Genomic DNA, 26,762 nt, shown 5'->3' with positions numbered 1-26,762 from the left:
CGAGGTCGCTCATTAGCCTTCTAAGCAGCTTCATTTTTAAGTAATTTTGGAACTTCAAAGTTCACATAAGCACGCTGTATAGCCTTCTAAGCAGCTTCTGACAGAACTTTGTCAAAATTCATGCAGAAACAAAAATGTGTTTTTCAGAATCACACCCTGTTGGTGGGAGTTTGTGATTCACGTCTGGAAATTGCTTCTGATAATTATATTTTCACATATGTCGCTGCTATGAAGATTTGAACTGGATCCTTCTGCGTGATAGCCTGCCGACTTACCGCTCCGCTTCTGAAGACACTTGACAAAGTCAAGTTAACTTCATTACTGTACAAATGTGCAAAACTAGCTGCCGATAGAAAATCGATTCAAGTCAGACTTTACCTGCTGTCCACACAATCGCAACTGTAGTACTGTGGTAGAGCGTCGGACTCTCACGCAGCGACTATCGGTTCGAATCCGATGGGCGGCAGTTTTTTTTTTTTCGCTCAAGCCTAGTATTCATTGATTTGATAAATTCATATTTGTCTTTTATTCGTGTACGCTTAAACAGTTGTTTTCTGTAAAAGAAATAAATTTAATCTTCATTGAAACACAATGCTACTGAACTGAACTTCTATGAACTTGAAAGTTCCGACAAAGTTCCGACATAGCATCTTAAGCAGCTTTAAAGTTCTGCGAAGTTCAGATAAAGTTCCGAATGGAACTTTCTGGCTGCTTAAGAGGCTAACAATTAGCCTTGCCGGAACTTGTGACCGAAGTTCCAGCAAGGCTCATCGTTAGCCTCTTAAGCAGCCAGAAAGTTCCGTTTGGAACTTAATCTGAACTTCGCGGAACTTGAAAGTGCATTTTGTCATGGGAAGCAGAACTTTTGGTTACTTGGGTATGTTTGAAGAACATTCTGAGCATACCATTTGTTTACAAATTCCTCCGAGGGCACCTCAGAAAATTTCCCCAGAAAAATCCTGCGGTATACCACCAGCAAATCTTCCAGAGATACATTCTGGAATTCCTCTGGAAATTGTCGGAATTTCTCCAAGGATTCCTCCGATTATTACTCTATGGATTCCTCCATTTATTTCTCTAAAGTTTTCCTCCAGTTCTTCCTCAAGGAACTCCATTAGGAATTTCTCCAGAGTTTCCTACAGGGATTCCTCCAGAAGTCCCTCCCAGAATGCCTTCAAATATTCATCCAGAAATTTCTCTAGGGATTCTCCCAGGAATTGCTCAAGGAATTCCTCCAGAGATTCCTTCAGTATTCGTGGAGGAATTCCTACAGGAATTTCTCCAGAATTCCTCCAGAAATTCCTACCGAGATTACTCTAGGAAATCCTCCAGTGGCTCTTTTAGGAATTTCCCGAGAATCACTCCAAAAATTCCTGAAGGAATTCCTGCAGAAATCCCTCCCATTCCCCCAGAGGTTCTTCCATGAAATACACCACGAATTCTTTCAAATATTCCTCTAAGAGTTCTTTCAGGAAATCCTCAAGAAATTCTCCCAGAGATTCCTCCACAAACTCCGACTAGGATCCCTACAGGAAATCCTCTAAGCATTCCCGAAAAAAATCATCCAAAACTTTCTACAGGGAATACTCCACGAATTCTTCCAGAAATACCTTCAAGATTTTCACCAAGGACTCATCCAGGAATGCTTCTAGGGATTCTTCCAGGAACTCCTTCAGAGACTCACCCAGGAACTCTTTCAGAGATTCTCCCAGAAATTCAACCAGAGATTCCTCCATTAATTCCCACGGAGATTCCTGCAGAAATTGCTCCAAGAAGTTCTCAAAAGATTCTTTCAAGTATTCGTCCCGGAATCCAAGTATTCGTCAAGGAATTCCTTCAAAGATTCCTCATGAGATTTTCAAGGAATCCCCAAGAACTTCTCCAAAAGCTTCTAAAGAGATTCCCCAAGGAATTCCTCAATAAAATCCTGCAGAAATTTCTCTATGAATTCCTCTAGAGGTTCGTCCAGAAATACCTCCAAGGATTCCTTCAGGGATTTCTCCAGGAATTTCTTCAAGGATTTCTCCAGGAATTCATTCAAAGATTCCTCCAGAAGCTCCTTCAAGGATTCCTCATGGAATGCCTTCAAGGATTCCTGCAGGCATTCCTCCAAGAATTACTTCAAGGATCCTCCAGGAATTTCTGCAAGAATTCCTCCAGGAATTTCTTCAAGTATTCCCCAGGGAATTTTGTCAAGGATTCTTCCAGGAATTCCATCAAGCATTCCACCAGGAATTTATTCAAGGATTTCTCCAGGAATTCTTTCAAGGATCCCTCCAGGGATTCCTTCAAGGATTCCTCCAGGAATTCCTTCAAGGATTCCTCCAGGAATTCCTTCAAAGATTCCTCCAGGAATTCCTTCAAGGATTCCTCCAGAGATTTCTCGTCGGATTCTTTCAGGGATTCCTCGAGGAATTCCTTCAAAGATTCCTAGAAATTCCTTCAAGGATTTCTACAGGAATTCCAGGAATCCTTGAAAAAATTTCTTGAAGAATCCTTGGAGGAATTTTCTGGAGGAATCCTTGAAGGAATCCCTGGAGGGATCCTTTAAAGAATTCCTGGAGAAATCCTTGAATGAATTCCTGGAGGAATGCTTGATGCAATTCCTGGAAGAATCCTTGACAAAATTCCCTGGGGAATACTTGAAGAAATTCCTGGAGGAATCCTTGCAGAAATTCCTGGAGGAATCCTTGAAGTAATTCCTGGAGGAATGCCTGCAGGATTCCTTCAAGGATTCCTTCAAGGATTCCTCCAGGAATTCCTTCAAGGATTTCTCCAGGAATTCGTTCAAGGTTTCCTCCAGGAATTGCTTCAAGGATTCCTTCAAATCTCTTCAAAGATTCCTCTAGGAGTTTCTCCAAAGATTCCTCAGGGAATGCATTCAAGGATTCCGTCAGGAATTCCTTCAAGCATTCCTCCAGGAATTCCTCCAAGGATTTCCCTAGGAATTTCTTCAAAGATTTCTCCAGGAAGTCCTTCAAGGATTTCTCCAAGAATTTCTTCAAGGATTACTCCAGGAATTCCTTCAAGGATTCCTTTAGGAATTTCTTCAAGGATTTCTCCAGGAATTCATTCAAGGATTCCTCCAGGAATTCTATCAAAAAACCCTCCTGGAATTCCTTCAAGAATTCCTCCATGGATTCCTCGTCGGATATTTTCAGGAATCTCTTCAGGGATCCCTCGAGGAACTCCTTAAAAAAATCCTCTAGAAATTCCTTCAAGGATTTCTCCAGGAAGTCCTTCAGGGATTCTTCCAGGAACTCCTTCAAGGATTCTTCCAGGGATTCCTTCAGAAATTCCTCGAGAAATTCCCCCAGGAGTTCTTTTATGTATTATTTCAGAGTCCTCAAAAAATCGACTAAGGATTTCTACAGCTGTTTCTCCAGAGATTCCTCCATGAATTGCTCCCTGAATTCCTCTAGAGGTTCGTCCAGAAATTCCTTCGACATTTCCTGAAGAAATTGCTGGAGGAATCCTTGAAGGAATTTCTGTAGGAATCCCTGGAGGTATTCCTGGTTGAATCTCTGGAGGAATTTCTGGAGGAAACTCAGGAGAAATCCCTGCAGGTATCCCTGGAAGAATCCCCAAAGGAATTGCTGGAGGATTTCTTAAAGAATTTTCTGAAGGAATCCTTAGCGGAATACTGGATGAATCCCTGAAGGATTTCTTGGAGGAATCTTTGGAGGAATTCTTGAAGGAATTCTTGGAGGACTTCCTGCAGGAATTCTTGGAGGAATTCGTGATGGAGTACCTAAAGAATTCTTTCGAGGACTTCTTGGAGGATTTCTTGGAGGAATTCCTGGAGGAATCCCGAATAAATTCCTGGAGGAATCCTTGGAGGAACGTCTAAAAGAATTGGAAAAAATGTTTGTAAGAATGCCGGGAGGAATCCGTTGAGGAGTTTTTGAAGGAATCTCTGGAGGAATTCCGAAAGGAAACCCTGAGGGATTTCTTGGAGGAACTCCTGGGGGATTTCTTGGATGAATTCCAGAAGGAATTCCTGAAGGAATCCTTGCCGAATTTCTGAAAGAATCCCTGGAGGAACCCTAGGAGGTATCTCTGATTGAATCTCTGGAGGATTTCCTAGAGGAATTCTTGGAGAAATTCCTGAAGGAATTCATGAAGGAATCTCTGAAGGAATCCCTGTAGGATTTCTTGGAGGAATTCTTGGAGGAATAAGTGAAGGAATTCCTCAAGAATTCCTTTGAGAAATTCCTGGAAGAATCCCTGAAGGAACCCCGAAGGAATTCTTGGAGGAACGTCTGAAAGAATTTCTGGAGGAATCTCTCGAGGAATTCGTGGACGAATTGCTGGAGAAATCCCTGAAGGATTGACTGTGAGAAATTCCGATAGGAACACCTGTAAGAATTCCTGGAGGTATTTCTGGAGGAATTCTTGGACGAATTTCTGAAAGAATCCTTAGATGAATTCCCGAGCAAATTCCTGGAGGAATCCCTGATGGAATCCCTGGAAGAATATCTGTGGAAATTCCTGGAAGTATTGTTGGGAGAATTCCTGGAAGAATTCTTGTAGGTATCTCTGGAGGATTCCATGGAGGTATTCTTGAAGGTCCTGGAAGGAATCCTTAGATGAATTTCTGAGTAAATCCCCGGAGGAATTCCTAGAGGAATCTCTGGAGCAACCCGTGTAGGAATTCCTGGAAGAATGTCTGTTAGAATTCCTGGGGTATCTTTGGAGAAATTCCTGGAGGAATCCCTGGAAGAATTTCTGGAGGAATCCTTGAAGGAATTCCTGGAGGAATCCCTGAAAGAATTCCTGGAGGAATCCCTGGAGGAATTCTTGGAGTAATCTCTGGAGGAATCCCTGGAAAAATTCCTGGAGATATCCGTGGAGAAATTCCTGGAAGAATTACTGGAGGAATCTCTGGATAAATTCCTGGAGGAATCCCTGGAAGAATGTCTGTGAGATCTCCTGGAGGTACCTTTGGAGGAATTCCTTGAGTAAACTCTGGAAAAACTCCTTGAGGTATCCCTGGAGGAATTCCTGGACGAATTCCTGGGGAAATCCCTGGAGGAATCCTTGAAAGAATCCTTAGATGAATTTCTGAGTAGATCCCTGGAGGAATTCCTGGAGTAATCTCCGGAGGATTTCTGGAACGTACTCTTGCGAAATTCCTGGAAGAATACTTGGAGGAATTCCTGAAAAATTTTGGAGGAATCCCAGGAATCTCTGAAGGAATCCCTGAAGGAATTCTTGGAGGAATTTGTGAAGGAATTTCTGAAGCAATCCTTGGAGAAATTCCTGCATGAATCTCTGAAGGAATCTCTGTAAAAACGTCTTGAAGAATTCCTGGAAGAATCCCTGGAGAAATTCCGGGAGTAATTCTTGGAGAAATCCTTGGAGGATTTTCTGAAGGAATCCCTGGAGAAATATCTGTGGGAATTCCTAGGGGTATCTTTGAAGGATTTCCTGGAGGAATCCCTGGAGGTATCCGTGGAAGAATCCCTGGAAAATTGTTTGGAGGAATATTTGGAAAAAATGCTGAAGGAATCTTTGGGGGATTTCTTGGAGGAATCCCTTGTGGAATTCCTGGAGAAATTCTTGGAGGAATCCTTGGAGAAATCCCTGGAGAAATTTTTGAAGAAATTCTTGAAAGTGTCCTTGGAGTTTTTCTGGGACGTACTCTGGAGAATTCTTAGAGGAATTCCTGGAGGAATCCTTGGAATAATTCCTGGAGGATTTTTTGGAGGAATCTCTGCAGAAATTTCTGAAAGAATTCTTGGAGGAATTCGTGAAGGAATTCCTGAAAGAACCCTTTTAGAAATTGCTGGAGGAATCTCTGGAGGAACTTCTGGAAGAATTCCTGGAGGAATCCCTGGAGGAATCCGTGAGGGAATTCTGAAGGAATCCCTGGAAGAATGTTTGTGAAAATTCCTCGTGGTATCTTTGGAGGAACTCCTGGAGGAATTCCTGGAGGAGTCCCTGGAAGAATTCTTGAAGGAATCTCTGGAGGAATTCCTGATGGAATCCCTGGAGAATTTCTTGGAGGAATCCTTGAAGGAATGCCTGAAGGAATCCTTGGAGGAATTCATGGAGGACTTCCTGTAGGAATTTTTGGAGGAATTCTCGAAAGAATCTCTGGATGATTTCTGGGAGGTACTCTGGAGAAATTCCTGAAGGAACTTTTGGAGGAATCTCTGTAGGAATCTCTAAAGGAATTCTTGGGGGAATTCGTGAAGAAATCCTTGGAGAAATTCCTGAAGGAATTTCTGGAGGAACGTCTGGAAGTATTCGGGGAGGAATCCCTAGAGGAATTCCTGGAGGAATTCCTGGAGAAATCTCTAGAAGAATCTTGGAGAAATCTCTGAAGGAATCTCTGAAGGAATCCCTGGACGAATTCTTGGAGGAATTCGTGAAGGAATCCTTGGAGAAATTCCTGGAGGAATTCTTGAAGGAATATCTGGAGGAACGTCTGGAAGAATTTGTGGTGGAATCCCTGGAATTCTTGTAGGAACCGCTTGATAAATCTCTGGAGAAATCCCAGAAAGAATGTCTGTGAGAATTCCTGGGGGTATCTTTGGAGGAACTCCTGGAGGAATACCTGGAGGTATGCCTGGAGGAATTCCTTTGGGATTCCCTGGAAGAATTCCAGAAGGAGGAATCTCTGGGGAAATTCCTGATGGAATCCCTGGAGAATTTCTTGGAGGAATCCTTGGAGGAATGCCTGAAGGAATCCTTGGAGGAATTCCTGGAGGACTTCCTGTAGGAATTTTTGGAGGAATTCCCGAAAGAATCTCTGGATGATTTCTGGGAGGTACTCTGGAGAAATTCCTGAAGAAATTTTTGGAGGAATCCCTGTAGGAATTCTTGGAGGAATTCGTGAAGAAATCCTTGGAGAAATTCCTGAAGGAATCTCTGGAGGAACGTCTGGAAGTATTCGTGGAGGAATCCCTAGAGGAATTCCTGGAGGAATCCCTGGAAAAATCTCTAGAGGAATCGCTGCAGGAATCTCTGAAGGAATCCCTGGAGAAATTCTTGGAGGAATTCGTGAAGGAATCCTTGGAGAAATTCCTGAAGGAATTTTTGGAGGAATATCTGGAGGAACGTCTGGAAGGATTTGTTGTGGAATCCCTGGAGGAATTCCTGTAGGAACCCCTTGATAAATCTCTGGAGGAATCCCTGAAAGAATGTCTGTGAGAATTCCTGTGGGTATCTTTGGAGGAATTCCTGGAGGAATCCCTGGAGAAATCTCTGGAGGAATTCCTCGAAGAATCCCTGGAGGAATTTTAGCAGGAATCTTTGAGATATATTTGAAGCAACCCCTGGAGGATTTCTTGAAGGAAACCCTTGAGGAATTCCTGAAGGAATCCTTGGAGGAAGTCCTGGAGGAATCCCATCTCTGTCCCATCATACACTCTTCATCTCCAGACATGATTCTTTATGTCACGTTCCAGTGGCCGCAGGAGGGATTATCACCGTAATTTGTATGAAAAACCATAAAGATAGAGCCGTCACATGACTAGTTTGGTAATGTGATCAAAACTCCCTCGATACTGAAGAAAAGTGAGCTCAAAATGGTCGCTCTAGCCTCTCCGGTTCTCACTGGAACCGGTTCCGGAATATCTGGATATGGTCAATATGCTCATTCCCTAATTATCGCGCTGCTTTTCTGATTCTAGATGAAATTCCACGGTATTTTAATAGTCGAAACGAGCCTCTGTACTAAAATCTGTATATGTCCCCTGTGGGCACCTTCCGGAACCGATTACAGGGGCCCATGTCCCGGAATGGCCAAGAATCAGTCACGGTCTGATTCTTGGAACTCATATCTTTCATTTAAGCCTAAGAGAATGGAAATCGGATCGAAAATGGATTTTTGGGAGCGTGTCAAATTTATTGGCCATTTTTGACCCCTTAATGCCAAATGTGTTACTTTTTTTGTTGCTCTCTTCCTAGATGTCGCTGAAAGCGGATTATAGGGGTAGGCGGGGCAATATGGACACCCTAAGGTTTTTGCCAACTTTACCTGGCAAGATGTAAAAAAAGTTTAGTTTTTTGATACATGTATTCTTTAAAAGTCTATTTAGCATCTATTGCATAAGAATGCTCACGAAGAAAAATGATTTATCCACTTCAAAAAATGTTTTGAAAAATGTTAGTTTTTCATGACCGTCTTCAAGCGTACGGGGCAGAATGGACACCATGAGACTTTTACGAATTTCGTACATTATTTACACCTATAAAGTCATTTCATTACAAAACAACTATTATGGATGAATAATACGCCGAAGTAGTTCATTTTTGTTCAGTTAATTTAAATTCAGGCTGTTTTGGATAAAGCTTCGTTTTTGTCAGCATGTACAGCTGTGCATAGAACAACTATTTTCCACTTCTGTCGTTTTTAGGCCAATTTGTTTCACCCTATGTCTACTATAGTGAACATTTAACCGAAAATATACTGAAATCGAAGAATTTGGTTGGTTTGTGATATAGGTTATATTTTTCCCTTGCCGCTTCTTTCAAAAAGGTGAGTGTCCATTTTGCCCCGGCAGCAGAAGATATTTCCAAACTTGATTTTTGATATAATAAAGAAGAAAATATAAACATGTTAAGCATGTAGATACAGCAAAACTACTTGCACGTGTTCTAGAAATATCAGGTTTTGATCGACCTGCAATAAATTAATCACTAAATCTTATTTTAGATGGAGTGAAAATTATAATTTCCATGCACAAAAAACGGAGGACGCAACTTTTTCGTGTAAAATCAAGTATAATTTTAACCCGTTTCGGTCCTAGTTGGGAATTTAATTTCAAAAAATCACTGTGACTTCATTTTCCAACCGATTCTTACGAAATTTTGTACGAAGATTGCGCTACATCTCTAGTTGTATGGAAAAATATTAAAATGGTATTTTGGTCCTTGGGGTCTGAGTTATTGAAGGGGTTATATGGGTCAAATCAGGTCAAAATTGGACCAACTTCCTTTTAACCACTGATTACTTGTAAAAAGCACATGCAATATGATTGCAAACATGTTCAATTATCTTTTTATTATTACAGACGCATAGTTTGAGTAAATTGGGATTGTCTGGTTTTGGTTCCGGATGTTCCGGGTCGCGTTTAGGGTGCGTTCGGAGGACACTTCTCAAACGTTCCCTACACATGACATTTTTTCTCGCATAATTCTAAAAACACGCTTGTCATGATTCATTCTTCATAATTTTGTATACTAAGTATATTGAAAGAATATTCAAAGGTTTTTTTTTGACATATTGGCCGCCATCCCGGATGTTCCGGGAACCTGGGACCATCCGGGGAAGTGGCCATTTTCCAAACAGTTATGAAACATGGCTTGCGACATATCAATCTTCATAATTTTGCAAAACAAGTATGTTAGAGGAGAATTTAGACGTTTTTGGGCATATTGGCCACAACTCCGTATCTTCCGGGAACCTGGAACCACTCGGGGAAGTGGCCATTTTTCAAATTGTTATGAAACATGGCTTGCGACCAGTGAAGAGAATTGTCAGACAAAAGAGGCACAAAACAAGCAACAAAGAAGGTGCGACGATTAGTCTTTATCCCTACTGGTAACAGATAATGACATGATCTCGAAATTTTTTGTTGCAGACAAAACGGAAGCTGAATTTGTTGCGTACTTTTCAACTCGTGAATAATCAATTATTGCTAACCCAAAGTTGAAACTGTTTGATGATAGAGCTTCACCAGAGTTGCAGTGTTTACCGACTCGAAGTTACCGTTCGAAAATCGCAATGTAAAGCTTAAAAATCTCTAAACTCGTGGTGTACGATGTTAATCCCATTATTTTCAAGTTGGGACAAACTTATGTCGCATGGGTTTGTTTGTCGCAACAAATACATGTTGCGACATTGTCATTATTGTTGCGCGATGGTTGAATTTTGATTCACTGCTTGCGACATATCAATCTTCATGATTTTGCAAAACAAGTATGTTAGAGGAGACTTCATAGGTTTTTGGGCATATTGGCCACAATTACGGATGTTCCGGGAACTTGGAACCACCTGGGGAAGTGGCCATTTTCCAAACAATTATGAAACATGGGTAGCGACATATCAATCTTCATAATTTTGCAAAACAAGTATGTTAGAGGAGAATTTAGAGGTTTTTGGATGTATTGGCTACGATCCCGGATGTTCCGGGAACCTGGAACCACCCGGGGAAGTGACTATTTCCCAAACATTTATGAAACAAGGCTTGCGACATATCAATCTTCATGATTTTGCAAAACAAGTAAGTTAGAGTAGATTTCAGAGATTGTTGAACATATTGGCCGCCATCCTGGATGTTCCGGGAACCTGGAACCACCCGGAGAAGTGCCCATTTTCCAAATTGTTATGAAACATGGCTTGCGACCAGTGAAGAGAATTGTCAGACAAAAGAGGTACAATACAAGCAACAAAAGAGACGCGGCGATTACTCTTTATCCCAACTGGTAACAGATAAAGACATGATCTCGATTTTTTTTGTTGCAGACAAAACGGAAGCTGAATTTGTTGCGTACTATTCAACTCGTGAATAATCCATTATTACTAACCCAAAATCGAACCTTTTCGATGATACATCTTCAGCAGCGTTGCAGTGTTTACCGACTCGAAGTTACCGCTCGAAAATCACAATGCAAGGCTTAAAAATCTCTTAATTCGTGGTGCACGATCTTTGTCCTATTCTGTTCAAGTTGGGACAATCGTATGTCGCATTGGGTAGAATGTCGCAACAAATTCAGGTTGCGTCATTGTCGTTATTGTTGCGCGATGGTTAAATTTTGATTCACTGCTTGCGAAATATCAATCTTCATGATTTTGCAAATGAAGTATGTTAGAGTAGAATTCAGCGGGTTTTGGACATATTGGCTACCATCTTGAATATTCTGGCAACCGGGAAGTGACCATGCCCCAATAAATTATGCAACATGGCTTGCGACATATCAATCTTCATAATTTTGTAAATTAGGTGGGTTAGAGGAGAATCCAGATCGTTGTGGACATATTGGATAATACTCCGGATGATCTGGGAACTTGCAGCCATCCAAGGAAGTGGCCATTTTCCCGGAACATCCAGATATGGTTGCCAATATGTCCAAAAATTACTGAACTCCACTCTTACATACTTGTTTGGCAAAATCATGAAGATTGATATGTCGCAAGCCATGTTTCATATTCGTTTGGAAAATGGCCACTTCCCCAGGTGGTTCCAGGTCCTCGGATCATCCGAAATTGTGGCCAATATGTCCAAAAATATTCGAATTCTACTCTAATATACTTGTTTTGCAAAATCATGAAGACTGATATGTCGCAAGCCGTGTTGCATAACTGTTTGGGGAAATGGCCACTTCCCTGGGTGGTTCCAGATTCCCGGAACATCCGGAATGGTGGCCAATATGTCCAAAAACCTCTAAATTCTCCTCTGCCATACTTGTTTTGCAAAATCATGAAGATTGATATGTCGAAAGCCTTGTTTCATAACTGTTTGAAAAATGGCCAACCTCCTTGGGTGGTTCCAGGTTCCCGGAACATGCGGAATTGTGACCAATATGCCCAAAAACCTCCAAATTCTCCTCTAACATACTTCATTTGCAAAATCATGAAGATTGATATGTCGCAAGCCATGTTTCATAACTGTTTGGAAAATGGCCACTTCCCCGCGTGGTTCCAGGTTCCCGGAACATCCGGAATTGTGACCAATATGTCCAAAAACGTCTAAATTCTCCTCTAACATACTTGTTTTGCAAAATCATGAAGATTGATATGTCGCAAGCCATGTTTCATAACAATTTGGAAAATGGCCACTTCCCCGGATGGTTCCAGGTTCCCGGAACATCCGTAATTGTGGCCAATATGTCCAAAAACCTTTGAAGTCTCCTCTAACATACTTGTTTTGCAAAATCATAAAGATTGATATGTCGCATGCCTTGTTTCATAATTGTCAGGAAAATGGCCACTTCCCCTGGTGGTTCCAGGTTCCCGCATCATCCGGAATGGTGGCCAATATGTCCAAAAACTTCTAAATTCTCCTCTGCCATACTTGTTTTGCAAAATCATGAAGATTGATATGTCTCAAGCCTTGTTTCATAACTATTTGAGAAATGGCCACTTCCACGGGTGGTTCCAGGTTCCCGGAACATACGGAATTGTGGCCAATATGTCCAAAAACCTCTAAATTCTCCTCTAACATACTTCGTTTGCAAAATCATGAAGATTGATGTGTCGCAAGCCATGTTTCATAACTGTTTGGAAAATGGCCACTTCTCCGGGTGGTCCCAGGTTCCCGGAACATCCGGGATGGTGGCCAATATGTCCAAAAACCTCTGAATTCTACTTTAGCACACTTGTTTTGCAAAGTTATGAAGATTGATGTGTCGCAATCCATGTTTCATAACAATTTGGAAAATGGCCACTTTCTCGGGTGGTCCCAGGTTCCCGGAACATCCGGGATGACGGCCAATATGTCTAAAAACCTCTGAATTCTACTCTAACATACTTGTTTTGCAAAAACATGAAGATTGATATGTCGCAAGCCATGTTTCATAACTGTTTGGAAAATGGCCACTTCCCCGGATGGTCCCAGGTTCCCGGAACATCCGGGATGGCGGCCAATTTGTCAAAAAAAACCTTTGAATATTCCTTCAATATACTTAGTATACAAAATTATGAAGAATGAATCATGACAAGCGTGTTTTTTAGAATTATTCGAGAAAAAATGTCATGTGTAGGGAACGTTTGAGAAGTGTCCTCCGAACGCACCCCAAACGTGACCCGGAACATCCGGAACCAAAACCAGACAATCCCAATTTACTCAAACTATGCGTCTGTAATAATAAAAAGATAATTGAACATGTTTGCAATCATATTGCATGTGTTTTTTACAAGTAATCAGTGGTTAAAAGGAAGTTGGTCCAATTTTGACCTGATTTGACCCATATAACCCCTTCAATAACTCAGACCCCAAGGACCAAAATACCATTTTAATATTTTTCCATACAACTAGAGATGTAGCGCGATCTTCGTACAAAATTTCGTAAAAATCGGTTGGAAAATGAAGTCACAGTGATTTTTTGAAATTAAATTCCCAACTAGGACCGAAACGGGTTAATTTCGAATGTTTATTTCCTGAAACTACGTTTTAGACAAATGGACTATATCCTCCATTCATTAAAAGTTCAAAAAAGTTCGCATATTTCAAAATATTGAGGGTGTCCATTCTGCCCCGGGTGTTCATAATGCCCCGCCTACCCCTAGCTCGAAAATATTCGTTTTCAAAAGTTAGGAAAAGTCAGATAATTTCAGGTCTCTAACTTATTTGGCTACGACATGACAGTCAAATGAATGTGCCGATTGGCCAAAAATGACCCTAATGCAAAAGGAAGGTTAAATAAGGTCTACTCCATTTGACCTAATGCTGTTTCGCATATTGCTATTGCATAAAAACATATATCATAATTTTTGTTTCACATAACTCTTCAAACTTCCGATTTGTAAGAAACATAATTATCGTTATGCTAATCGGTGTTATGCCAAATGGGGTAGAGCCATCATATTCGTCTGGACTCAAAAAGGATTAATATGAAAGTATTAGTTTTCCAATGTAACTCTGACCATATTTGAATAAACATTTAAAAAATAATCAATTAAACGTAAATACCACAAAGAGGAGAAATCCTTGAGTTCAAGTATTCAGTCTCAACTGCACATCATGATAAAAAAGCTCAACCTCACCACACATTTATCAAGCACATTGTCGAACATCCGTCATTGCATTGACCACAACTTCCTAGAGACTTATCCATGTAATCGCGATGTTGAAGGAGAAATCCTTCGACGAAGTGTGGGTTGCGAAGACGGATTTCTATTATGCAAATCGCGAGCTTTCTTAACTATGGGTTTATGTAAATGGACTTCTTTTTTCGTTTTTCTCGGATATTTGTTTTTTCCGTTTTGCTTTTATTCCACGGTGGAAGGATTGCTTCCGAGTCCCGTCACGAACGGCGAGGACGTGAGCGTCCATACTTGGATATACGTTTCGAATCAATTTGCTTACCTTTTAGTGCTTCCGCTGTGAATATTAATGGCAGCATCCACTTCTAGAGAGAATAATAGAACTGTTAATAAGAATTTGCGTAGGACACTTTTTCATCAGAACTTGCTTGTAAATTATGAAAAATCCAACCAATGTTTTCCTCTTCTCTGTTTTTTCTCTCTTTTCTCTTTTTATATCTCTCCTTCCGCGACTTTGTCATCTTTCCTGTGGTGTGGTGTTACTTTCTCGCACCTTCTCGATTGTCCTGCAATCGAACCCATGAACATGATAACATAACCATAACCATCGTCGGCTCTCGGTTCTACTCGAACTTTGAACCAAAATCTTCTATCTGACTGACCTGACTGCCGAACGAACGAACGAAATGCCCCCGCGCTCACAAGGGTGTGCTACTCTGCCCACAGACTCTGTCGCAAAGTAGGAGAACGCGTCTGCGGAGGGCCTTCACCGAGGCTACGACTGAGACCGTCAATTACGCTAGAACGGTATTTGAAAGCTCATTAATACTACTACTACTCTACTTATCAGCAACCAAAACCTCTCTTCTCTACATATACAATATATAGACACACTTTCTATTTAGTTGATCTTTCTTCATGCGACCACCTTAGTGCTAGTTTCTCGTATCCATAGTTTCGTCCATCATCTTTGATCTATCGTATACAGTTCTGTCACAGTACTACTGCTGGGTCAATCTATGTCAAACAATTTCAATTTGGTAAGTGTTTTTTAATGAATTTTCAACCTAGACATTTTTAGTTATTCATCTCTGTGATAATATAAACCATGACATAAATTATTAACAGGGGATAGAAACAATCCTTTGATGGGACATACTTTGATTACTACAGTGTAGCTTTACTCTAGTATCAAGTATGTTTATCGCTCTTGGACAGTTGCTCCAGTTTATTCGAACGTTTAGGATTCCCAGGGGTTCTTGAACCGCGTCCAGTCGACACCGTCTCGGCTGTCCAGTACCCGATGTCACCGACCTCTATGCTGGATATTGTTCTCGAATTTCTTTCTTCTGGTTCAGCACTACCGTCACTAGACCCGCCTATATCTCTACCAGCAATCATATACTTCATCTTGGTCGTGTCTAAAGTCCTCGCCTGTCCTCCTTGCTTGCAGATTTCGTTTCCGCCTTCTCGTAGTGTGCGACCTACATTTACGTTCTCGTTTATCTGTTGATATCGGTTTCTGTAGTCTTCATCGATGGAGCTTAGTATCACCAAACTGCGGCCCCAACCAGGTTTTGTGCGACCCGCGAACTGATTTTGAAATGTATTGCAAAATGGCCCACTCACATATTCCATAATGAAAAGCAGAAATTTCACCATATTTAAAACTTTTATGAGAATGAATATTAACAACTGAAATTTTGCAAATATCATGGGGAGTTTTTAAAAAGAAGTAAGATTTTTGGAAGTCTTAAAAACTGTAAAAGAAAATATTTGAAACTGTTGTTAGGAACGGTGTGCTTCGCTTAAATTATGAGTTGAGGCAGCAATACTTTTGAGAATTTATTCTAAATCAGTATAGTTGCACACATTGCTTGGAAAATCATGCCTGCAGGTTATTTTTCATTGGCTTCCTAAGAAATAATGCAAGAAAAACTTCAATAATTTACACAACAGTATCTCCAGGCAGATTTTCGGAATTTCTTCCGAGAACCCTGAAATCCCTACAAATCATTCTAAAATTTCTCAAAATCCACGAGAAGTAACAGTTTCAAGATTTTTTTTGTATCAAGGGTTCGATATACTTTTCAGGAAATTCAATTCGGAAATTTGTCAAAACTGGATCTCCTGTATCAAGAAATTTGTCCGTGTTCCTATCTAGGACTTCCACAATTCTGCACTAATAATCTGCGCTATACGTACGCTGTAAGTTTATCCACAATATTCTTAAAGAACAAGAATTGCCTAAACACCTAAATATTACGATTTTGAAAGCCCTGTTTTTTATTCCCATGATTTCAGAATTTTCCCACGTGAATTAAAATCTCTTTATAACTCCAGGTTATTTACTTTTTGCTCTTGATCAATATAAAAAAACAGATGGATTTTGTGTGGAAATTGTTGAAAATAAACTCTTGAATGACTTGCGGCCCGCAGTCTCTTTTCAAAATTCAATTTCGGCCTGCAATGACAGTTAGGCTGAGGATCACTGGTGTACAATATAGTACAGATTTTACGTTGAAATTGTAAATTCGATATTTGGTGCACTGACTGATCTGATAGAATCTCCTTATATTTTGTAAACTTACAAAAGCAGCCCTAGCTTTCTTGATCCTTACTTCTAAATATGTATGTCGATCTTGATAACGTCGTCTGACGCGATCTGGCAGCCAAGATATTGAAATTTTCGACCTTCACCACTGTTTGACCAGCTAATGTCAAGTTGGAGGAATTGAATGTGTTGAGCTTATCCTGCACGTCAGAGTGCCGTTGGGTTAGTAGAGCAACATCATCGGCCAAATTGAAGTCGTTTAGATGCTCCTTAGTGATGGGCTGCCAAAGTATCCCACGATTCGGTACACGGTCAATCGCCCTCACCATGATTTCGTTGATTACGATGAGAAACAGTAGTGGTGGTAGTATACATCCTTGCCTCACACCAGCGACTATCTGTAGGGGGTCTGTTATGAAGGACTCTGCAATGTGTTGCGCTTCGATAAGGTTGACGATTTCATCCGAAACTCCCTTACGTTTCAGAGCGCCGGAGGGACGGAGGGACTCTTGGAATTTGTTAACCTGCTCCAGTATGAAACGGCATAGAGTTCTACCTGCTGCCACCGGAGAGTCGCGTCTATTTTCTCCTGCATGAGATTTACGATAACTTTGTAGAACATTTGGAGAACAATTCATAGTAACATGAGCACGCCAGTTATCCCACACAGTCAGATCCCCTTTCTTGGGAATATTCTGAGACACCCTGTATCCATTCGGCCGGAAAAGTGATGTGCCAAATATTATAGAATAGTTGTTGCACTATTTGCGCGGATAGCAGGGTCAGCTTCGAGCAGAGCTGCTGATATGCGTCGACCCCGGGAACTTTGTTGGACTTCATGCTTCTGATGCTTGTTTCAATCTCACCGTCGATCAATCCTCTCAAGAACCAGCCTGGTATTCGCCGACAAAGGAATCCTCGAGTGATCTCAGAAGAAATGTTTATTGACGACATGATTAGTTTTCCATAACTAGTAAATATTATTTTTAATTTATTATGTCTAAACTGACCCATTGAGAACGTGTCGGTAGGTCAAACTTTATCTATACGTTGTCCTTTGTTATGGCACTTAGCCAATGAATCCGCTCTGACAATCTTGTTTGCGTTTACAATTCACCTTCTCTGGAGCATTTAACATCTTCGATCAGGGTGATGGATATGTATAGAGATTATCCCTTCTATAATGCAAACAGCCTCCGATGATATCATCCAGTATGCACAGGCCATCCCAAGTAACAATTTCATTGCTGATTGGTTTTGTTTGATTTTTATTAGGGTTTTATTACAGCAATAATTAAAACTCGTAGTTTTATGACTGCTTTTATGAAAACCATTGATAAAATGTTTTATAGTATACTTGAAGATATTCATAAAGACAGATTTTAAGAGTAAACAAAACTCCGATTTGTAAACCTTCTGGCAATCATTATTACCACAATAAAACTGTTAAATCTCTCAACAGATGGCGATCCGTTCGATTAGTAACGACATCTGTTGGTGGAAAAGCAGAACTACGGCATTTCTAGGTTTATTGCGGTCATCATAAAAGTAAACTTGCTTTCGTTTTATTTTCGCTGATTATGGTTGTCGCCATGTTGAAGAATTAGCTAACGTAAATGGAAAATAGTTAATTTTGCTCAAATTAGCAATGAATTGATAGTTTGCCACCATTTCCATAACATGCTCACATAAATAAACTCTATCTGCTGAGTTTTCTTGTGATTCGAGATAGTTTTACTAAAAAAAACAAATGGATTCATTTCATTCCAAGATGATAATATTCACTATTTTTGAAGCGCATTAATTTTATGATTCTGCAACCCCAATATTCACAGTAAAATTGAATGCGCATAAGCCTACCAACACAATAACAACTAAAATATTACTTTGAAATGACCGCTTCTACTTACGAATGATGTATCGTCCTGAACTTTGCGTGCCATCGAAGAAGCTTCTCTGCACCTTGAGCTGTCATAGTTTTTGTTGAAAAAAAAACAACAACAATCGAGAATGGGAAATTTTTCTACTAGGTTTTAAAACGGTTCTATTGGTCCTCTTAATGCGGTTTGCAAAACCTCTCCGAGAGTGGTCCACTTAGCCGGAAGATGCTCTTAAAGAGGTTATCAAGAGGTTTTGATGTATAAATCAGTTTTATTGCAAGTTTTATAAAATTGGTCATGAAGATCTCTTGTAGAGCCGAACAAAACATAAAATGTTACTTGGGATGCGTATCTCCATAGCTGGAGGGAGCTTGCTACTGCTAACCTCGCGCAACTGCATTCCTTAGTATCAAGGATGATACACACACCAGAATGCGCTTCTTGCTACTCCTTGCACCTCCGATTTCAGACATGATCCAGGATACCGCGTTGACTACCTTTGTCGTCTTTCCACAAGCATAACCGACGTGGCTGTTGCAATCCAACCGACTGTCAACCATCAGACTCAGCTGTTTCGGCGTTCACTTTAATAAAAATATGTGGCTCAACATAATTGCTGATCATCACTACCTCCGTCTTGTGGTGGTTAATTGAATGAACTCATCAATGTCTCAATCATATCGAATGTCTCCGTCGTCAACAGTTCTTCAAGGATCTTACCGGTTATCGTAAAGACGACATCATCCACGAAACCGACTATCTCGACTTCTCTGGGTAGTTTGAGTCTTAACACTGCATCGTTAAGTCCGAGTGTGTCGCCCTCACGGACACCCATCTTCACTATGATCGATCTTCACCCCGTTTTGTCTCATAGTCCAGAACTCAGTCCTTGAAGCTACTCTTCAAAAATCGGAAACCCTCGTGCTGTACAATGCTGTAGCAATGGCGTCTCAGCTGGCACTTCTACAACAAAATTAAAAGCCAGGACTACTCTCTCCTCGACCCACTAAACAACATTCCTATGGTCGCCAAACCCTTCGTCTCTCCGGAACCACCAAGAAGGTATTGCTTCAGAGAGGGGCACGCACCCTCAAGGTTAGCTGCGTAGCCTGCAGCAACGAACATTGCTGTCTCGCTTTGGAGAGTGTCCATCACGGTAGCATGCTGGCGCTTGGCCAGTTTCCCGAGTGGTCCTCACCACTTCTTTTGTCCTCGGGAAGCGGGCAGGGTCAACCCCACGCCCGCGCCCAACTGTTTAGCAGACATCAAGAACTGCGATGCCTACGTGCAACCAGATCTGACCTGCCGAAGGCAAAGGTATCTCTACCCTTCAGGCCCTATCAGCTGCACCAGAAGGTTGCTGACAGTTAGGTCTCCACCTACCCCGGCCCTTACTGAGGACCCCTTTCCAACCGACCGCGGGCTCTGATTCAACCCAGTAGACCGACACCACGACAGCAACGCTACCAGGACTTTCTCTCCGCGGCCACTTAATCGCTGAAAGGGTCGATTTCGACCGTAGGTCACCGGTATGACCGAAGCCGAATCCGAACTCCTGGACCACCTCTTGTACCGCATCTGAACTAGCCATTCTTCAAGTTCACGCGTCACCTCCTCTGTAGCTCCAAGACGATGATATGGGTGAAAGCCGTTGAAATGGCATTCCAGCCAAACTCATCCTTCCTTATCCTCTGGACAAGATTGTCCGGAGTAGTGTCCACCGCGCATGTGGCAAGCATGCGGTAACGCATTGTGCGAAAACGCGGGCACACGAACAAAACGTGTTCCGCCGATTCCTCTAAACCAGCATAAACATGGCCTGAAAGAACCTGAGCCAGGTGGAATGTTACTTCCCAATGGCGCCTTTTAATCCAAATGTCTATCCTCGGTATCAACCTATGGGTCCAACTTCCTTTGGTGGAACTGTCCCACGCGCCACGCTGCCATTTGACCAGGGAGGCCATCCTGGCAGTTCTACGTATGCCTCTTTTGTCGCGTATTTCGAAGCACTCTATGTCCGATAGGCACGATACCAGTGATGAGTCCATTTTGGATGTGCAATAGCGCAGTCGTTATTGAAAGGACCTTAATGGCTCTGTTAATATTGCGACGTCGCACTTGGTTGTTACCGTGCTGTGCTGCTTATTGAGATTATTTTGCGTTATCTCCACCATTTTTGGCCTGCCTTCGCCTTCTTGTACACGGGGCAATTGGAACTGCCCGTCACGTAATCATTTCCACCATTTGGCTTATATCCTAGCATTCTTCATCAGCTTGTTAGCGGCATCCACGAGTCCCCGCTATTTGCGTACCTCCAAATACTAGGAAGTTCCTACTGCATCCGTTAGCTTCAAAACATTCGGAATGGGAGCGTCGCCGTCAGCTCGAAGTGCCTCGACAAAGTGGTGCTTCTCGAATTTGCTCTCTTTCCACTTCCGTTCACCGTTTGCACGATGCTGAGGAATTGCGCTGAACGATACTGTAGTGGATCGCCTGATGGTCACTACTGTATGTGTGTACTCCTCGCATACTCTCCAGTGCATAATGTCCACCAGTGAAAAACTGGTCACTAATACGTCCTTACGGAATATACTCACCGAGCCTAGGTCGCATACCGTTACGTTCAACTTTACCAGAGCTTCCAGCCAGGACTGCTAAATATCAGTCTCAGTGCCTGTTTTTCAACCGATATTGAATGACTGCGGCGATCGTTTCAGTTCATCTTTGGGAGAACTGACAGAATCCGAGACCTCCATGCGTGAGCGATCCACACTCTGCTCTTACTAACAGGTCATCCGTCTCAAGTGGTAGCATGTGAGAGTGAGTACCCTATGCACTACCACGGGTGAAAACACTCACCTATAGAAAATTGCTTGGAAATTGGAAAATGTCAGACTTCGCTTTTAGTACGCTGCGTGCGAGTGTGAGTACCTAATTCATTTGCCTCCCGTGTTGCCGATTAGAAAACAACAATGGTAAGCAACCCTAAAAGAAGAATTTGAGGCCTGTCGAAAAATTGCAGCACTGCAAAATGGTCCACGAACCAGATTTACGAGGAAAGATGCATGCAGCGCCTTCAAATGATTTGTTATGCAAATATGGTCTTCTACAAAGTTGTTCCTAAAAATAAAGCCCTCTTTTCAATATACATGAAAATTAGGGTGGTCCATATTTTCAAAGAAATTGGTAAGCACACTTTTTTATTTGCAAGAATAACTGTATACATTCTTCGAAAAAGTTGTAGATCTATCAAGTTTGCCGAAGACACTTTTTATGTAGCTTCAAAATTGACCGATCTAGGGTTTTTTTTCTGAATAAGCTTAGGGTGGTTCAAGAAAACCCGGTTTTCTGGCGTTAATTTTTTCAGTTTCGATTTTCCATCAAAGTCGCCCAAGAAACACTTGTAGAGCACGTTTCGTGCGCTGAGATGATCGTTATCTCTTTTGGTTCAAAAGTTATAGGCATTTTTCTTAAAAAATCACTGTTATGACGGGTTGGGGCAAACATAAAAAATATCTTTTGCCCGCATTCAAAAGAAGAAATGTTGTTATAAAACATATAAAAAAAATTAGAGGGGTGTTATTTTTGTAACTCAAGTGAAAAAAACATGAAAGTGCCTATTTTTTCTAGAAAATCATCAATATCTTTTGAACGGAATGACGTAGCAACATTCTCAGCGCACGAAAATGTGCGTTTTTGGAAGCTCTAAAAGTGGTTCTTAGGCGACTTTGACGAGAAATTGGAAACTAAAAAGATAAAGCAATAAAACGATTTGTTCTAGCGTCACCCTATGAAAACTATGGGAAAATGCTCCAAATTTGGTAAAAACAGTTTAAACGCTTTATCTTTTTTGTTTCAAATTTCTGATCAAAGTTGTCTAAGAACCAGTTTTAGAACTTTAGAAAACGCACATTTTCGTGCGCTGAGAATGTTGCTACGTCATTCCGTTCAAAAGATATTGATGATTTTCTAGAAATAATAGGCACTTTCCAAGTACTTTTCACTTGAGTTACAAAAATAACACCCCTGTAATTTTTTTACATGTTTTATAATAACACTTCTTCTTTTGAATGCGGGCAAAAAATATTTTTTATGTTTGCCCTAACCCGTCATAACACCTTCTGAAAAAACTTTGATTTTTTAAGAAAAATACCTATAACTTTTGAACCAAAAGAGATAACGATCATCTCAGCACACGAAACGACGCGTCTTCAAATGCTCTACAAGTGTTTCTTGGGTGACTTTGATGAAAAATCAAAACTGAAAAAGTTAACGCCAGAAAATCGGGTTTTCTTGAACCACCCTAAGTTTATTCAGAAAAATACCTCTAGATCGGTCAATTTTAAAGCTACATAAAAAGTATCTTGGGCAAACTTGCTCAAAATTGATAGATCTACAACTTTTCCGAAGAATGTATAAAGTTATTCTTGCAAATAAAAAAGTTTGCTTACCAATTTCTTTGAAAATATGGACCACCCTAATTTTCATGTATATTGAAAAGAGGGCCTTATTTTTAGGAACAACTTCTTAGAAGACCATATTTGTCTAAAAACTAATTTGAAGGCGTTGAATGCATCTTTTCTCGTAAATCTGGTTCGTGGACCACTGTGACTGCTTCCAGTAAACTGAACTCTCATTGGATGGTCAGCTTGTTGTTATTTGCTAAATTTGTTTATTTCATATGTCATACTTCAATAGAGAATATTAATGTTAATAATTTTAAGCTGGAATTGTAATTTTTACAAACTTGTATTTAATAAATCTAAAACTAGTTAAAAAAACAGCTACCTACCCAGTTACCGTTATCTTTACCCTCCTTTGGCATTGGGGTCATTTTTGACCTAAACTGTACATATCGCCAGCGAGCTGTTCCGAAAGTGATGCAAAAGGAAGGAACTTGATACGGATCTGCAATTATAGCGACATAGTCCTTGGTTTCCGTTATCAACTGCCACAACCTAGGTCATAACAGTTGATGTGCTGTACCACAATGATAACGATTACCTTGCGTCGTCTCCATCATTCTTGACCTGCCTTCACCGTTTTATACGTGATCTTTTCTGTACCCTGGAGCACAGAACATGTACCTCGGTTGCTTCATATAGTCCCAAGAAACGTGACCATTTCCGCTGCATTTGCAACTTGCGACACAGAGCGGTCCTATCAGGACTTTTACACGCCATCGCCTGGTGAATGAACTAAGAAGTATGATCATTTTTCAGTTAACCCAGGACCTTTCTAATCTCATCCAGTGTTAGCAGAATTTGTGAATCCTGTTCCTTGACACACCTTCACTGTTACCATTCTACAAATCCTCGAATATATCCTTCCACAAGACTGCTCTTGCCACCCTGTATAGCTCTTTGTTGAGCGGAGTACTCACCTCTGAGTAGAATCGGACTCCTGCTGGATTTTTTTCAAGATTGGTTTGTCACTTGTCAAACCAACTATTATGTTGTTGTCACTGTTTCATGGTTAAATTCCCCCTTTTGACATTACCATATCCGTTGATCTCTTCTATCCTCTTGTCTGGCTTCTGATGGTACTATGCAACAAATCACCCCGTCGGCTAACAAACGTAGGTGAGGATTAAGTTACGAAAAGAAATGTGGTGGAGATCAATCCCAACGACTCCCAATTTACTGGACGGGCACTTCTTTCCTCCAAGATATGGAGTCACTTGACCATCTCCGTCCCCTGAAGGCGTAAAACTGAACTGGATGACGTATGACTTTTAGTGTGACGTCGAACTCTCGACGGGTCGTTCCTTGGCCGACCTATTTTGATTATGAAAAGAAGAAAAACTATTTACGTTAGTGGAATCGAGTTTATATCTACGCTTTGAAGGTACGGGAATGGTCAAGCGGCTCCATAGCTTGGAGGACAGAAGCGCCCGTCCAGCGAATTGAGAGTCGTGGGTTAGTTTCCCACCGTAGCAAATGGATTTCTTTGTTTTTTTGCGACTACAAGATAATGTTCCGAGGCAAAGTTCGGACCTCTGGAGCACCTTACGTCCTCACATTTATGATGTCCGTAAAAAGTGTTGACCATACCAAGAAGAGCTGTGCTAGGTAAAACATAAATCATTTGGAATCGTTCTAACATGGATGACCCCGGTGTACAACAATTGACAACTTAGCGTAGCATAAACCGCCAGAGAAAACTTTCCTTTCAAATTGGCACCACAGCCTCTTTCATACATACATATTCTTTTAGCAAGTTGATGATCGATCGTAGCTCGGTAGTAGTGCTAGTAGTTGAACCGAATTGTCCAGTAGTGTTCATGGTTCTTTCCAAGTTAAGCCCGTAACAGTAGTAGAGTTGGTTTGCGAATGCTAGTTTTGCAGCCAGAAGCGCCTATGTTTCCGTTTTCCCCCTCGTCCCGCATTGAAGATTTAAAATAGAAAAAAAAACACACCCCCACTTTATCACTTTACACCACACGTGAACTTTGTGTCGTCCAGTAGTGTCGTTATTCTTTACGCGGTAGATGCCTATGGTCTGTTGCGACTTCGTTGGTGGTTGATGTAGTGTCTTCTGCGCTTCAAAACCGCTTGCCGGACGTTCACGATTGTCTCAATTATTGTTCTTGTTTAACGTGTTCCACTTAACTGGATCACTGGATGCACCACAGACACAAGCAAACGACATGTACAAACACACATACACAATTGCATTCGAGTCACACTTTGTTGCGTGTAGTAGCTGCCGCTGTGGATATCACACCGAAAGTTTACGCGAATTTGCTATAAAATACGGTATGACGACAAGCTGACTAAAAAATCAAGAGAACATCGAAGCATATTTAACTTGATCTGTAAGCGTTATTTTAGTATGTCTAAAAATCTCCAGTGTTATGAGATCAATTAGGAAACGTTTGGGAAACGTTTTTGCAAGTTTAATCTAGTTACAGACACATTTCATAAATAGTATTATATATCACTGAAAATCTCAAATCGATACATAATTCTACTTACGTTGCATACTGTACATAAATTGTAAATAATGTAAATATTTAAATTTTACATATTTATTGTACTTCAAAATCATACTTCTAACATATTTCAGTATAACAACATCGAGGTCCCTAGTACATATCACAAAACTATATAACATCCTGATTCAGGTAAGTCATTATTTTAATAGAATTCTGCAACCGGAGTTATTCCAGCTGTCATATGAATCCATTTTTTGAGAATATCAGCTTCCAAATTATTGAATGAATAAGTGAACAGATGGAGCGTTAGAGCCTAGTATCGCGCCATTCATTCATTGTCGACAGACCTGCGATTAAGTCGAATTTATAACTAATGACATCTATACACTGAATATATACTTACAAATTCCATTCGATGTTTTCTTAAACGAAAAAGTAGCAGAGTTAGTTCGTTAAAAAATCATCATTGTTGATGACGGAGTTTTGTACGCAGCTAGACCACTAGCAGACAATTGTGAAATTCGATGTTATCGTCACGATGGGTCCTGACGTCAAAAATGTAGAAGAAGTACCATCCGTTAGGGGAAAGTGGGGTAAGATGCCATTTTTTCAAGCTTTCATCGTCTTCAATGATAAATAGCCTCATTTGTAAGGCTCTCAAAGCGGTAACAGAAACTAGACAACATTTGCTCGATACTTCAGCAAAAATATTTACAATACTTTTGCATTTTCATTGATTTTTAGTGATTTGAAAAACTGGTTCGTAAAACGGAAGTGGTGCAAAAAGGCCATCTGCCATGGGGTAAGATGCCACTTCATGAAAACATTCAAAAATTACGTCCATCAGTTTTCGAACATTTCCGATTCCCATTCCCCCTTCTATCTCGCTTTATTCGTATACTCAATGCATGGAGTGACACCCCTTCCCGCTAAACGATGTTCATCATATTTGAATGACCCCTTACATGAAAATCGGAGACATTAACAACCATGCGTCTCCATGTGTACCTCCACTTCCTCGGAAACACATGGCACGTAATAAAATCACCAGAAATTCTCAATTGAAAGCACGAGAAACCGGAAGTTGCCAATTTTGACTAAGAAATCGAAACATTTTCCGTGGGATCGGCGGTCTAGCTTCTAGAAAAATGTTTTATGCAAACATATCTTGACACCATTCACCTATAGTAATGATCAAGTCCCATTCAGGAATGGTTTTATGAGTTGGGCCATTTTACCCCATCTTGGCATTTTGGGCTTTGTTCCCCTATGTAGTCCAAGTGAAGATAAGCTAGAAATATGGAGAACAGAAGTAGATGTGCTGTGCTTATACCTGAAGAACAGACGCTCATCTTTACAAAAGCATGAGATCTTTACACAAGCCAGTTTCTGGGTAAGATACCTCCCAACTAACAATCACTCATTTACATGCACCTTTAAGACGAATTGGTTCAGCATGATGCTGAATAACATTTGGATAATTTTCAGGCACAACCTTTGTTCGGGGTTTGTTCACACAAATTTGGAGAAACTTTAAAGCATAGTGTTGTGTACCAACTGAACTGTTTATTGTTAAATCGTTTTACAACTGTATAGTAAAGCTGTTATTCAGCTTTAGCCCTGGCCTTAGCAAAAATGATTAAAACTTAAAAAAAAGGCAATTTTTTAAATTTC

General features: G+C 40.8%; 1 protein-coding gene across 9 annotated transcripts in view; it reads left to right on the top strand.

The window, feature by feature from the left end:
* The window catches only part of LOC109399236 (small conductance calcium-activated potassium channel protein), an 807,467-nt gene that overhangs the window by 300,894 nt on the left and 479,811 nt on the right, over positions 1-26,762 (top strand). For 6 of the 9 annotated variants that reach the window (XM_062859434.1, XM_062859437.1, XM_062859431.1 and 3 more), the window contains one exon: positions 14,444-14,524. The exons of 2 other annotated variants lie outside the window; for them this stretch is intronic. In XM_062859434.1, coding sequence (XP_062715418.1) covers positions 14,444-14,524 — 81 coding nt within the window. Of the gene's footprint in view, positions 1-14,422; positions 14,525-26,762 lie in introns of all 9 variants that reach the window. One more of the 9 variants, XM_062859433.1, reaches the window with a different exon arrangement.

The sequence above is a fragment of the Aedes albopictus genome, chromosome 3 (genome assembly GCF_035046485.1).
Source record: "Aedes albopictus strain Foshan chromosome 3, AalbF5, whole genome shotgun sequence".
Classification (NCBI taxonomy): domain Eukaryota; kingdom Metazoa; phylum Arthropoda; class Insecta; order Diptera; family Culicidae; genus Aedes; species Aedes albopictus.
Note: the sequence above shows the minus strand (reverse complement) of the source record. Positions and strands in the feature narration are given on the sequence as shown.